The sequence below is a fragment of the Pteropus medius genome, unplaced genomic scaffold (genome assembly GCF_902729225.1).
Source record: "Pteropus medius unplaced genomic scaffold, Ma_sr-lr_union100, whole genome shotgun sequence".
Lineage (NCBI taxonomy): Eukaryota > Metazoa > Chordata > Mammalia > Chiroptera > Pteropodidae > Pteropus > Pteropus medius.
The window spans coordinates 7,977,462-7,991,845 of record NW_024354503.1 but is presented as its reverse complement, the minus strand read 5'-3'; the positions used below and the strand labels follow the sequence as shown (position 1 = coordinate 7,991,845).

General features: G+C 31.7%; 1 protein-coding gene across 3 annotated transcripts in view; it reads left to right on the top strand.

Annotated features, from left to right (window-relative positions):
- Positions 1-14,384, top strand: part of TRDN (triadin) — a 226,506-nt gene that overhangs the window by 187,288 nt on the left and 24,834 nt on the right. For 2 of the 3 annotated variants that reach the window (XM_039854431.1, XM_039854432.1), the window contains 2 exons: positions 11,007-11,060; positions 13,118-13,147. In XM_039854431.1, the coding sequence (XP_039710365.1) occupies positions 11,007-11,060; positions 13,118-13,147 (84 nt within the window). The remainder of the gene's footprint in view (positions 1-11,006; positions 11,061-13,117; positions 13,148-14,384) is intronic. The other variant, XM_039854433.1, reaches the window with a different exon arrangement.

The window sequence follows — 14,384 nt, the reverse complement described above, 5'->3', positions numbered from 1 at the left end:
ATTTTCTTCATTTGTAAAATATGGATAATTGTGTGGTGACTGTTCTCTCTAACATACTGTTGGAAGGCTTCTCGGAAATTTTTCTCACTACTAAAGCAGAGAACCAAGAAACAGGTGGTCCCACTTTTTCCTCTGACTTTTTCCATGTTTGATGCTGCTTCTGGAATTGCTACAATTACCTGGACACCGAGAAAGCTAACTGCCAGAAGTTACAAGGCAAAGTACTGAAAATGACTGAAGGCTCTTGAAGACAGTTTTTGTAGACTAAATCGATCATTCATGCATGCTTTCATTTTGAATTTCTTGTTATGAAAGAAAGCATCTCCTTCTTGTTAAATAAAGTCAAGCAATAAGGGCTTTCCTATAACTTCGTTCTATAGAAATTAGCTGATATTGATGCCGTTATTATTTTTTAAAGCCAGAGCCATTTATCTTAAAAGATCTGCCTACATTTACATATGGCTATCAAAATGATTCATGGCAAGCCTTTTAGAAATTATATCTGCTCTTTATTATATATACATGTAACACAAAATTAAATATCATGTACAAAATATTATATAACAAGAAAAGAATTCCATTATTTTGAAAAGAGGTGGAAAGCTTGCTATATGGGAAATGTACTGGACTAGGAATCAGAATATCTGTGGTTTAACTTGGGCCTGGCTGATAGGGTTATGACACAGATCAAGTGAAATAATTTATGCAAAGGAGTTTGAAAATTCTATTGATACATTTAAATATTAAATTTTATTCAAAGACAGAATATTTTAGAGTAAGCTTTTCAGTGTATTGGGGAGTATTTTCTAGAACTTAATGTGTCATATAATCTTTATGTCTGTGGTATTCAATTTTGTTTAATGTGATATACAGAACATGCATAGGTTTTGATTTTTTCAGCACTACCTAATTCTATCTTGGCTTTTTACTTGGTTTAAAAATATTTCTGACTGAAATTTTAGTCTATACACTTGTTTTATCTGTTTTTTTTTCCCCCCTCTGAGAATTCAATAAATGAAAGATGAGACATCAATGAAGTTTTTAGAAATTTGAGAAGGCATATATTCCCCGTATTGATGTGGACTCAAGGATGGGCTCAAGAAATATCAACATTTAAAACATTTCAGCACAAAATACTGAGGACCATTACTAAGTTTTAGCTTTCTTTTTAAGAAATAGGATATCCTTCTTGATATTAGTAATCTAATGAATGGTATCTGGTTATAGTCCTTGAAATCTTGGGTCAGATACATATGAGGATTGCAATTATTATGGAGCCACTGGTGAAATGTGCGTTCCTCCTTGATAGTGTTTGCCATTTGCCTGCCAGAGATATCTGTTTTTGAAATTAAATCGACATCTAAAATTTTATATCATCATGTGAGCCTGGATGGGATACATATGATGATTTGTTAAGAATGCAGTCTGAGGATTTAACATTATGATCCCTACTGCATCTTTACTTTTTTCTTCCTCTAGCCCCATCACGTGGTACAGAAACTCATTCTGTTTGCTTTTGAAATTTCTTGTCAATGTTAAAGTCCTCAAAAATGATTCACGTCCCACAAAGAATCATGCGTAATTTTTTCTTAACATGGATTTTCCAAACTCTTTTTTGCTTTCCGAACTCAGATATATAGTTCACATTTGTAAAATTTCTACTGCCTTCAAATCGGTCCTTTGGAATTCAGACCGTCTATGGGGTGTTGGAAATGGGCTAGTTAGAAACCTTGTAGCTCTGAGAATAAATTTCAGTTATGCTGTTTGTTAGAAGGCTAGTACTTTGTCTTTTACCAAAGTATGTGGGAACTTGTATTTCTGTATTAGCATTCACTCACTCATTCTCAACTGCTTCTATGCACATTGCTCTTGTAATTGAATATTAACTCCCTTATTTGTGCACATAAGCGTGGATTTTGAATATTCAAAGTGAGAGGCCGTCTGCTAAAGTAACCCATTATGCTTCATTGGATGGTCCTCTAAGGAAAGTGGTTCATTGGCTGCAATATGTGAAATTGTGGGCTCCAGAAGCAATGTCAATCCCGAGTAACTTCACCTTGTAATTTTACCATTAAGGGAACCTCTGGGCTTCCTGTTAAATAGCAATTTAAGTTTAAATCTTCATGCCTAACACTGGGAACTCTTCCCAGGAGGTGTATATAAGTTCCTTTAATATTGATGGAAAGGAAAGAATGAAGAGGTGAAATACCCTTCTTGAGAAGTCAACATTGTGAAACATATTTATCTAGATCATTAGTGTGTGAACTGACAGTTAAAGCACTTGAACTCTTAGAGCGATAACATGAATATGTTCTAAAGAATAGTTCATCAATTTCTACGATTTCTAAAATTAGGAATAAATATGGACTGTTATCCATAACTCAGTTATTCAGTGACATTTATCTTAAATGTGTGATGCCTACTTCCCTACACATCCCAGAGATAATCAACGGCAAATATGTTGGGTTCCAACCTCCCAGGAAGCTTCCAGGTATAATCTGAAACAGAATACCCTAGGAGTAGAGTTGTGAGAGACCAAAGAAAAGGCAGAAGCTTGCAGATTGGTAGGTGGCAGATTTAATAAGCAAACCAGTTCTCAGTTCTTGATGACTTTCCGTAACAGCATACTTTATATACTAGGTTAGAGAAAGAACCTCAAATGTGTGGTATCTATCATAGTACATAGCTTCAAGAATGAGTTGTCATTTCATCCAAACATTTTATTCTTCATGAGTGTTGATAAAGGCCCAAGGAGAATGAGACCTTGATATCAAAAAGAAGAAAAAAATATATATTTGTCTGTCTTCCTTAAAGATCTGTTAACTATTGGCCAAATGGTCCCTTTTAGTTTGAGAAAGAAAAATTGCCCTATATCCTTGATATTTTAGAATGCCCATATAGAATGTATAACAACACAGTTATGCATTAGAAAACCTGAGCCATTTCAATAATTTGAATATCAAACATCTTTTCCCATTCCCCCTCAACTGTCATTTTTATATCACTATTCTCTCCTTGTATTACCTATATTTTGCAATTCTCTCTAGTATTTTTTTCTTTTTATTCCTTTCTCTGACTCTCAAAAATTTTTTATTTAATAAAATTCATTTTTGTTAAATCGAATTTATTTTGAATTAAGACCTCTTTCCTGTGCTCTGTATATTGTGTCATTGATGACAATACTGTCCTTAACAGGAAATGGCTGTGCATTCTTGACATTTCAGTAGGGTCATTTGATTTCCAGCAGAAGTGATGCCTTTCTCTCCAGGTAAATAACTCTGCCTGTGTTTTTTTCTATTCCTTCCCACATGTTCTGGGATCTTGGTACCTTAATTGCCTTCCCACTTCCCAGACAGTTTAAAGTTTCCTGATGGTTATTGCTGAAAACATCTTGCAATCAGTCATAAGAACCACAAGGACCAGTCCAGCCATAACCTTGTTTATTCATGGGCTGAGACCAGCACAAAACAATAGGCTCCCTTCTGTTTGCATCTCAATTTCAAAATCATGTTCACAAATATTACCAGAGACTCTCTAGATATCAAAACAAATTCTCTTTTTATTTGATCCTTATTTTTAAGCATTCTTTTTTCTTGACCTTATTGAAACAAACATTTTTTAGCTTGTTCTTCTATCTATTAACCAATATTTTTCTTGCTAGAATGGCAACTTGATGCTTTCTGTTTGTCCTTTGGAAAAACTTATACCTCCATATGGGACTTTAGAATCTTCAAAGCTCTTCAGAGGACATTTTTTCTCCCAATGTCTACTCAATATTTTCATTTTAAGGTCCACGATTATCTCAAACTCAACATATATTATAGATTTTAATTAAATTATATTAAAATCAATTTTGTTTATCAGGTCCCCAACCTGTCATATATGAATAAATAGCCTTCTTCTTCCTTTCTGTACATGTCATACAAATCTAAAAATTCTATTACTATCTTCTTTTAAATGTCTAATTTATTATTTCTTTCCATATCCATGAACACTTGCCAAGTCTGAGACATTAATATCTTACAATTAGAGTATTTCAGTGACAATTTACCTGACTTTTATGCTACCAGGATAAACTCTATTATCTGATCATCATGGAAAGTTTTAATCTCTTCAAAACATTGCTGTGTATCGGAAGCTAAGCAGGGTTGGACCTGGTTAGTACTTGGATGGGAAACCACCTAGAAAGACCAAGTGCTGTAGGCATAAAAAAAGAGATTGTAAGCTGACAAGGTCCAATGCGAGGTCAACCAAGGGTTACCTTGACTAAAAAAAAAAAAAATTGCTGTGTAAATTCCTGCAAAATAAAAAGCAATGACTCTCAATGTTCTAAGAAGAAAGCACATCCCATTTTTTAGATTTCAAGGTTAATTATTTTGACCATAATTTACTTTTAAACAATTTAAAAAATTTTATTTTTATTTCTCATTAACGCCAATGAGACTCTTCTGTCCTAGCCAAATTAATGCGTAATCCTATGAGAATACTTAATCATTTCCTAATTGGATAATGAGATAAAAGAGGTGTGTATGTTTATTATTTTCCAGAAAAGTGATAAACAGAATGGTGATATTCAAAGATACTACTTGCTAATGTTAGAACAATAGGGCTGGTGTTTTTAAGGGCTGAACTTAGATCATGATGTTCTGCTATTTTTAATGAGGAAAACATTTCCCATTCTATGTGTAAGTTGTAAGTTAGGAGATCTACCTTTAGTTTAATTTTTAAGACTGAAATTTTAACTGGGAAATATGGCTGAATAGTCAGATTCTATTTTCTTATAAAATGAAAAATAGCTTCTTTTCTCAAAATCTTGACTCTTTAAAAAACTTTAAAAAAAAATTTGCTTAGAGAGCCCAAATCAATCCTAAGGAAATAAATCACCCATATTGGGAAGGCAGTAATTTTTCCAGATCATAGCATTTATTTCAAAAAAGCATCATTTTTCTACTTGAGTTCTAATTGTTCTAGGAAATGTACATTTCTCCTAAGAGAATTAGTACAGTTTGGTAGTCAGAATGCTTGCTTTAAAAATATTATCAAAGAAAAGGGAATAATTATTTAAGGGAAGACTATCAAGGTAAGCCTCACTAATAAAAAGAAATAAATATGTGTAAATTTTTCAAATACTTTTATCTGTGTTCATAGTCTATGATTTTATAAAGGAGCTATAAAGGTAGAAAGGGACCTGGAGTGATCAACGAGGGGGTTGCCTCTTTGCTTTAAACAGGTATATCTAAGACCCCTGAAAGACATATGTCTCTATCTGGCATCCCCGAGAAAGGGACCTCATACGTTCCCATGGTATTGCATTTCATTGTTTTGTTAACTGTACGGCAGGAGGCTTTTTCTTAATCTAAATGGAATCAGTCCTCCCCTTAACAAGTCAGATATTTTTTAGAGTGAAAGGCCAAATGATCTGTGTCTCATTCATAATTTCCCTTTTTATAAAAAAAAAATTCTTCTTTTAATTACTTAAACAAATTGATCTTCAACTCTAAATTCTAAATCGTTAAATGCTTAAAAAACCTGTCTGTCATTCTTACATGCTCTATCTAGACAGCTAGATGATGCCATGAAGGGGAAATGCCCATTACTCTAATTGTGAATATTCTGACTGATGTTTCCCAGTCACTTTTTTTTCTATGCTTAATTCTCTCTAAATAATATAGGAAAAGCTGATTCCACATGTAGAAACTATAGGTAGATTTTGACTTATACTTAATTAAAACATCAAAACTATTTTTTCAAATTAAAAGATGCCTACAATGGTTTTAATGAAAGTGGTATTCTGTGTTATTAAAGATTAAGAAAAAAATCAAGAGACTATTTTAGCAAATATTAAATAATCATTTTTTCTTCTGAATTAAACTCTGATGCTAAGATAGATCCTATGCTAGATTCTACAACAAAATATGTTGCTTAAGGATGAAGATTTTGTGGGAAAAAAAGTCTAGCTAAATTATGCTATCTATTGTAAATGATGCTGCTAGTTTATTTAGATTTTAACCTCTAGCAATAACAGATTATTTTGATAAATTGTTCATATTTCTGCATTATGCACCTTTGGCAATTTGCATATCTGGTAGCAAATAGACCCTCCTTTCAAGCTTCAGTCCCCTTGGTCAGACAGGATGGCTCAAGGCTGCTTCATGATTAATTTCATCTCAATAGGGTAATTATCATACTGAAATGAAGCAATGCTCCTGAGATATGCTGGTACATATTCTGGAGGCACAAGTACAAGAGGCTTAGCTTAAGAGTTTTTAAACATGTAGTAACTTTTAGCTTAAATGTTAACCTTTCTCTGTCTTGGGAGTATCTACATCTAAAAATAGTATTAGATTTCATAAGACTAGAAAAGAATAATTTAGAGCTTGATTTAGTAGCTCTTTGGATTGCAGAATAACTTTTCATTAGCTTTTCATTAGTTTCTAGTATCTTATCAAAAAAGAATATACACATTTTGAGAGACCGAGGAGGCTTTATATCGTTGGTTAAAAGTTTAGTCGCTGAACAAATAAATATTAATTTTTCTTCTAGTTAGTGGAAAAATCATTCAACTTTTCTATATTTAGTTTTTTTGACCTAAAAACAGTCTAAATGCCTTGTACTATTACAAAATTAGAAGAGATGGTTTTTAAAAAAATGCTTCTGTTTTATTATTAAAAGATTAAGAAAAGTAAGTTAATTCATAATTTGATTCCTGAAACAATGCATAGTTCATGTTATACCCTTAAAAGAGAATTTCTGTATTTCCTAATCCATGAAAATTAATTTGAAATTTGTTTGAAATAGTGAAATTCTGCAAAATTCCCAAATACAAATCAGTCATAAGGTATTCGAGTGAAAGTCAAGTTCTGAAATTTAAAATTAAAACTCTTTCTGCATAATACATGATCAATGATCAAAGATGAAAGAGTTTGAATTAGTTTTGTATCATATTAAAAATGAAACAGTTTTCTAAATTTAAAGTCTCATTTCAACTGTCTCATTTGTCACTTTTGTATTTAGAGTTTTTACACAATAAATTTCTTACATGTTTATTAGAGAGAATTTTTTCAGCATTTTGCTAGGTGCTAGTGTTATGAAGTTGAATAAATAATAGTCACTGATCTTAGGCAGTTTATAGATTAATAAGACGTTATAGTTGCATAAGTAAATAATGAAAATATGATTTCACATTGAAATAAAAATCTGTACTGCTGAGTCCAGTAGGCTGGGGACTGAGAAGTGAACAGGGTTCATTATAATCTATCACCTACTTTATCACCTGCTGGTAATCATTCTTTCTCTGTCAGATTTTCCTCTCTAATAAGCAGACGCTTCCTTTCAACTGGGGCGTGGGGGATGAGGGGTGGGGCATCTTTCTTATTTATTTTGCTATTTGCCAAAGGGAAAGAACATGTGATTCATGGATTGTTCATTGTTACTTGTGAAAGAGCAAATTATTTCTGTCAACTTATTTAAAAAATAAAAATAATAAATGCAATGATTTACTTTTTTTGGTGTAGGCAATTTTTTAGAAAATATTTAAAAGTAGGCAATTTAGAAAATATTTAAAATATAAGCATGATTTTCTCCAGTACTATTATTCTTCATTCATTATCCATTAGCCAAAGACCAATACTGGACTCAGAGTACAGCAGTCCATTTCCTGTTAAAGTTACGTGAAACATTTGAAAACTCAATCACATTAGACTTCTCATGAAGTCAGAGTATAAACAAAGTCCTAAAGATAAAAAGTTCATGATATTAAATTAACGGTTAAACTTGTATGCAAAAATTTATTCCTTATCAAAATATTTGAAGACTCATAGTTTTTTTCAGTTTTGTAAATGAGACTATTCCATGCTTATTAAATCAGAAGAGACTGAAATATTTGTTTTATCTGATTCATGACAATTTGTTTATAAATACAACATGTCTCAGGAACCTAAGAACACTCACTTCTTTGATCATTTCCTGCTAAAACATCCCCAAGTGAATTATGCTGACATTTTAATTTAGGTCCATCCTGTTTCTTATTTTGCAGTCCTAAATGTTATTTATCAATTTCAGTAATTGTTATAATTTTAATTGAATTTTTTATCATCCTATGTTTTTTTTAAATCATTGTATTTTATTTCAAAAATATAACTATAAAAATGATCAAATGAAAACTTGAAAAAAGATAGAATTATTTGATACAATAAAATTTTTATTTGGGATTCAGGTATTGGAGGTAGTGAGTAATACAGAGGAAATAAAACTGGCCATCACTTGATAATTCGTTAAATGGATGTTGAGAATATGGAGCTCATGATACTTAAAAAAAAATTTTTTTTGTATATAGTTGAAATTTTCCCTAATAAAGAATTAGTTTCTTTTGCAGCTGGATGTAATTAAAAAGAGGCAGAAAAAAATATTTAAAATGAAAATTTGTCTGTATGGATTTGATGTGTTTTCACTTATGCTATTTTGGGTGTCGCCTTCTTAATGTTGCATAAATTTTAGTCTGAGTTAACTCTCTCCTTAAAGTCCTGCATGTTTTAAAACTGAAATGCTATACACAAACAGATGTCAAATCTGATCACCTCTGCATGTGTCCTCGTCAGATTTGAAGCCAATATTTTTGTTGAGTAGATGCAAATTGGCAGACTTGTTGAAAAGCATTTGGTTTTAAATTGTTACTTTCACAGAATAGTTTGTGAATTAATATAAATTGACTTAAAAGCTTGGGATTAGAGAAAGAATAGATGGAATTCTGAGGGCCAAAAAACATCTTACTGCTATAATCTTGAGATTTATCTCCCATGAAAATCATTCTTTTGCATGTGGACATTGTCTGTAGAACTAACTCTTTAAAATAATACTTTTTACCTGAAATAGAATCTTTAATGCATCATTGTACATTAGTGGATTAGAGGGGTTTTTATTTAGAGGGCGGGAAACTAAGGCATAGTGGAAAGAAGAGTCCACAGGAAATGAACCCTTAAAACATGTCCATGTAATACGCACGCAGCCAGATACAGGAAAAGGATACTGAGGTTGTGACTGTTGAGTGATGACTGTTCTGTCATCAGTCAGAATACTCAAATAGGGAATACTGAACAGTCAGGGTTATGATCTGACTCTTGATCACTGAGGAAGGAAGCAACTTCCAGAGAAACCAAATGATTGATAAGAGAAATAAGAAGGCCCTAAGAAAAGCTCTCCGTAATTCACGATTGTGTGTATTGGGTGGTCCAATAGAATCAAGTGTGGAGGGGTCAGTTAGGATAAGTAATCTAAGAGGATAAGAAGAAAAAAGAGAAGATAAGAGGAAAATCAACTGTAAAAATTCTAAGATACTTTACTGACAGCAAAGAAAAAGTCTTTTTAAAAAAAATCAGGAATTATTCTATAATTCTCTGATATGTTGAGGTCTTAAGGAGTGTAACATACCTGAGAAGTTTAGAATAAGTTTGGTCATCTTTTGAATCTATTCTTTCATCTTTCATCTCCTTCTTTATTCACTGATTACTTATTAAGTACCTACTAAATGCTAGTCATATATGTGTGGGATTAGAACAATACTTAGAAGTATATTAGCTAAGAATTCAACATTTATGTGTAAGTCTTGACTAACTATTGAGACCATCTATTCTAGGTGTGACAAAAGTAGCACTAGCATGATACTTAGCATAGTTTTCCTCCAGAAAAAAATAAAAATTAATAGTAAAGCAATCAGATAAAATGAATTCTAAATTTAATTTTGGCAAATGTTATTTTGTCTAAAGAAATAAATATAGTGATGAAAATCATATACGAGAATCAAATAATATTTCTTTATATAAAAACAGAATGAAAAATTAGCATTTTCATAATCATAGTTATAATATAAATGAATAATTATCTCACCAACAAGAGGTAAAGAATGAATTAGAAATTGAACTTCTTTTGTTTGGCTAAAAAACAAAAAACATGGAATCTTTGCTTATGATTCTTTTCTAAGTTATTCTAAGTAGTCATTATTTTATAACTCTAAGTAGAATTATAACATTTAGCAAGGTGTAATCAACATTTGATGATAATTAAAGATTGAATATATATGTGTATCAACTACTACATTTATATATAACTAGTACATACACAGAATAGGTCCTAAATAAATATATGATGACTGAATGAGTCAAGGTCAATGTACAAGAAAAATGACCAAATGTTCCTTCCCATGTTGTTAAATGGTAAGTCAATTATTAAAAACTATAAAGAAAATCACGACCCACTACTTAGTGAAATGTGAAATGAGCCATTGCTTTTTGCAATCTTTATTTTCCCTTTTATCTTTTATGCTAATTAAATAACATTGAAATGTTTATCATTTAAACATTTAATGTGTGCTTTTTTTTTTGTATCCTGTTTCTTTAAAGAGAAAATTCTGAAGAAAGGAACACAAAAAACAGAAAACAGAAAAACATAAGACAAAAGGGAAAAAAGATTTAAAATGAAACTTGTTCATTCTCTCACAAGACATATTGTTACCCAGGGCCACACTGACATACACAGTGGCATCTTAAGTCAAAGACTGAAGCTGGAAACAGGTTGTTCTGGGCTTTATTCTGATATTAGTGGCTCAGAGATCTTCACAGAACCACTTTAAGTCTAAGTGTTTCATGCATTGCAAAGGGATGATCACACAGAAATAATTTACAAAGAATTCTGAGATTTTCAAATTCAGGTGCTAAACAAATGAAAAGCGTTCCACAGTCAGTTAATAGTGAAGTGAAACAGTCTGGAGAAACTTTATTTTATGCTTTTCTTTATTTCAGTCATTTTATTTTTGTCTCAGTAAGCCTATATCTCAGTGATTCCCCCTAATAATTATGTTCATTTTTTTAACAAAAATTATGAGTGCCAAGGGTTTTTTTTTGTTTGTTTTTTGTTTGTTTTTGTTTTTGTAATGTTGCCTTAAAATTTTTTGTTACATATATTTTTGATATAGTACTTCATGGTAATTTACTTATGTTTTCTCATTATATAAGAGCCAGGGAAAGCCCCTGAAACCAAACAAGAGACTATAAAGGTTGCAGCACAAGGTAAGCAACAAAACACTAAAAAGTCTATTTTTTTCACTTACATACTAGCATTTTATTGACAAAAGCAAAAGTTGTTTATTGCAGAATAGCACCATCTGCTGGGTTATTACAGAAAACATTGTGTTGCATGAATATACACATTTCAAGTATTCAGTAATTAGAGAAAGCGTTACTGAGACTTATGCCAATTTTGCAGAGGAACCACTGAAGGATATAAGAATTTGTATCTTGTCTGCAAGTTTCAGTCATTGAGCTTTTACTTATATTTCTAAAAATAAATCAAAGATCAATTGATATATAGATGGAGAGACAGATGATAGATATTAATAGATGATACATAGAGATATACAAATAATATATACATTTTCCAACACTTTCAGTTATACCTTATAATTTGTGTCATTTTAGAAAAATATGTCAGAATGTTTCAAGGTTAATACTACTTCATCTATTTACCAAGACTGCAAAAATTGGGTTCCAGATATGACTACAGAGTAATCACCCTAGTCCTCATGAGCCATTTGAGAAAATCTGTTTTATCACTTCCTAATATCTTTTGGTTATTAAATTGATTTTCTTTAAAAGAGCTTTAGAAAATATTGATTCTTCAAGTCATCAGTTTGGGGAAAATACTTATTTAAAATAATTTTTCTACAAAATTATTTTTTAACTATCACCTGCAATCACATCTTTTGAGAAAGGTATTCTAACTCCAGTGTCCCCAAGTCAACAGAGTGGAATATCATGACTTATGTGATGTTTATTCTTCAACCATGAGGAGTAATTTGACGAAAGCATAAGGAAATGGTACAAGTGTTCTGCCTATGTCATCTATGAAAACTACAGAACACATTTATGAAAAAAACAGGTAAAATATTTAGTAAAGAAAATCTTTACTTTCTCTTCTATGCTAAGTTATACAATATCAACCGATAAAGGAGATGCATTTATTTAGGTGGTGGACATTTGTTTCTGGGCAGAAAGCCCTTGCAGCAGACTCCTCAAATTTTTCTTTTGTTTTTAAACCTGGACCCAACTACATGCTGAATCATTCTAGTAAACATAGGTAAAATGAGTTGGCTAATTACCATTTGACCCAATGATATTGTTTATAAGCAATATATGCTAGAATAGCTGAGAGCTATGATGTATTTTTAGTTTTCATTTGATCATCAGGTTGTTCAAGAGAACTGATTCTTCTTTAGAAGAGTTCTGATAGAGGACGTAACAAATATTGTGGTAAGGCAAGGCAACTATTACTATCACTTTTGTGTTTTTTACTCATGAAAATGCCCTTCAGCATTAATTCCTCAAGCAGATGACTACTAGTTCAAGGAATCACCATGGTTAATGTATATATGTTCTCATAAAACAAAACAAAACAAAACAAAACAAACAAAACAAAACAAAACATAACAACAACAACAAAACAACCGCTCTAAGATATATCTGTTTTGACTGAGGCTTCTAAGGGTTGTAGTGGATGTGGAATTATGATTTGTGGTAGGAGTTTAGTGCTTCTTCAGCCTCATATTATAGGAGTTCTAGGGGAAGAAATTGAAGAGATATTTGGAAACTTGCTTCAAATTTGAGCTTGGGGGCCATGGACTCTTCACCTTTATGTTCTTACTACACTGGACAAGGCAGCCTCAGCACTTATTCTTTCAGAATAAAGGAATTATTGTTGAGTTAATAGTGACCTAGAGTTTCAAAGTCTTCTTAGAACTATCCTTTTAAGGAAATTAGATGAAAGTATTGATTAACACAGTGTACAAGGCAAGAGTCAGGGCTAAACACATTCTTACTAGTTTGACTTATCTATGTAGCAATGTATTTTTATTTGTATATTTTGCTTTATGCTTATATCTGAATTTAAAAAAAACTTTTTATGAATTAATATATTCAGGTTATTTGCTTAGTGCAGATTTGGATGAATTAATTTGTGCATAACAGCCACTGAGTTTAAGAGTACATGGAATACATTCTCATATTTCCAGGAGTAGTCTGAGGAATAGTCATTTAATATGTTTTAACACTTTTTTCTTTCTTTTATTCAGCAGCAGCTAAAAAAGATGAAAAGAAAGAAGGTATGTTTCATAAAAAATTGCACTATGCCTTTTGTGTGAATAATTTACCAATATTCAGAATTGGGTTTTGACTAACATAATTCCTTTGTATTTCCTTTGTATGACTGGATCTATTATGTGCATATATTTTGCATGTACCTCATATAAAAGGTACACTATTTTTTAAAAGTAATTTTATTCTAGTCTTTATCAAGATATAGGGTATATAATGTAATATCTCAAAATTCCAAGACTCCTACTCCATTAGCAGTTTTATAAAATTTCAAAAATATGCAAAATGCAGACCCATTTTCCTGTAGTAACTACTAAAATCTCTGATGCTGACAAGCAACTGACATTACTTTGTTCTATTAAGTTGCAAAAAAGTCATAGTCCATCTACTGTATACCACTACCCATTGTCAGGATATCCTGATATGAAGACAGATACTCCCTGCTTTCAAAGAAAAATGATAAAATTAAATAGTCAAGGAAGAGTTTATTCAAGACTACTGCAAGGGATGTCAAGTCTATCGCTGCAGGAAAAATTGCACTCTCAACTCCACTGAAACAAAGATATGAATTTTTAAGCTCTGGGGTGAGCTAGTAGAAAAGTACTAGAGCATGTTAGTGGGGTTGGATTTGGGGGATGGTGACAGGCTACCTGTGTTTGCTAATTGTTGCTGATTGAGATCAGGCTCTTACACTCCCACAGAGACTGAGAGAGAAGGGCCTATCTCCTTTGATGATTACATTTGAATGGAATGTCTCAAAGGTAGTAAGAAAGATATTTCTGGGTGTAGAAATTTATGTTTCAAAGGAACAGAAAAAGAATTTATAATTACAGGTTTTCTAAAGTAAATGTTCTAATAAAAGGGAGTCAAGAAGAAAACTGTCTAAAGTTTAGTCAAGTTGAGAGGAATGTTAAAGCCATCTTGATCACTGTGATTCTATTTGGAGAGATGCTTCTAATGCACCCTGACAACACTTAAGGTATCTAGATAACACTATTGTTTATTAATCTAGGCTTATTTTCTCAGTAAAAATAGCATGTATATATAAGCAATCAAAATGACAATTATATTTTAATTAGTGTTCACATGATCTGAGAAAAAAAAGAAAGCAAGTGTTATTATTTTATATTTAGTATCTGAGTTTTACACAGTCATGATAGCTTGGGGGTCAGATTCTGCTTCTGTTAAACAGGAATCTAAGAATCTAAGAATCAACAGACATGAGAAGGAGGCAATATTTTAGTT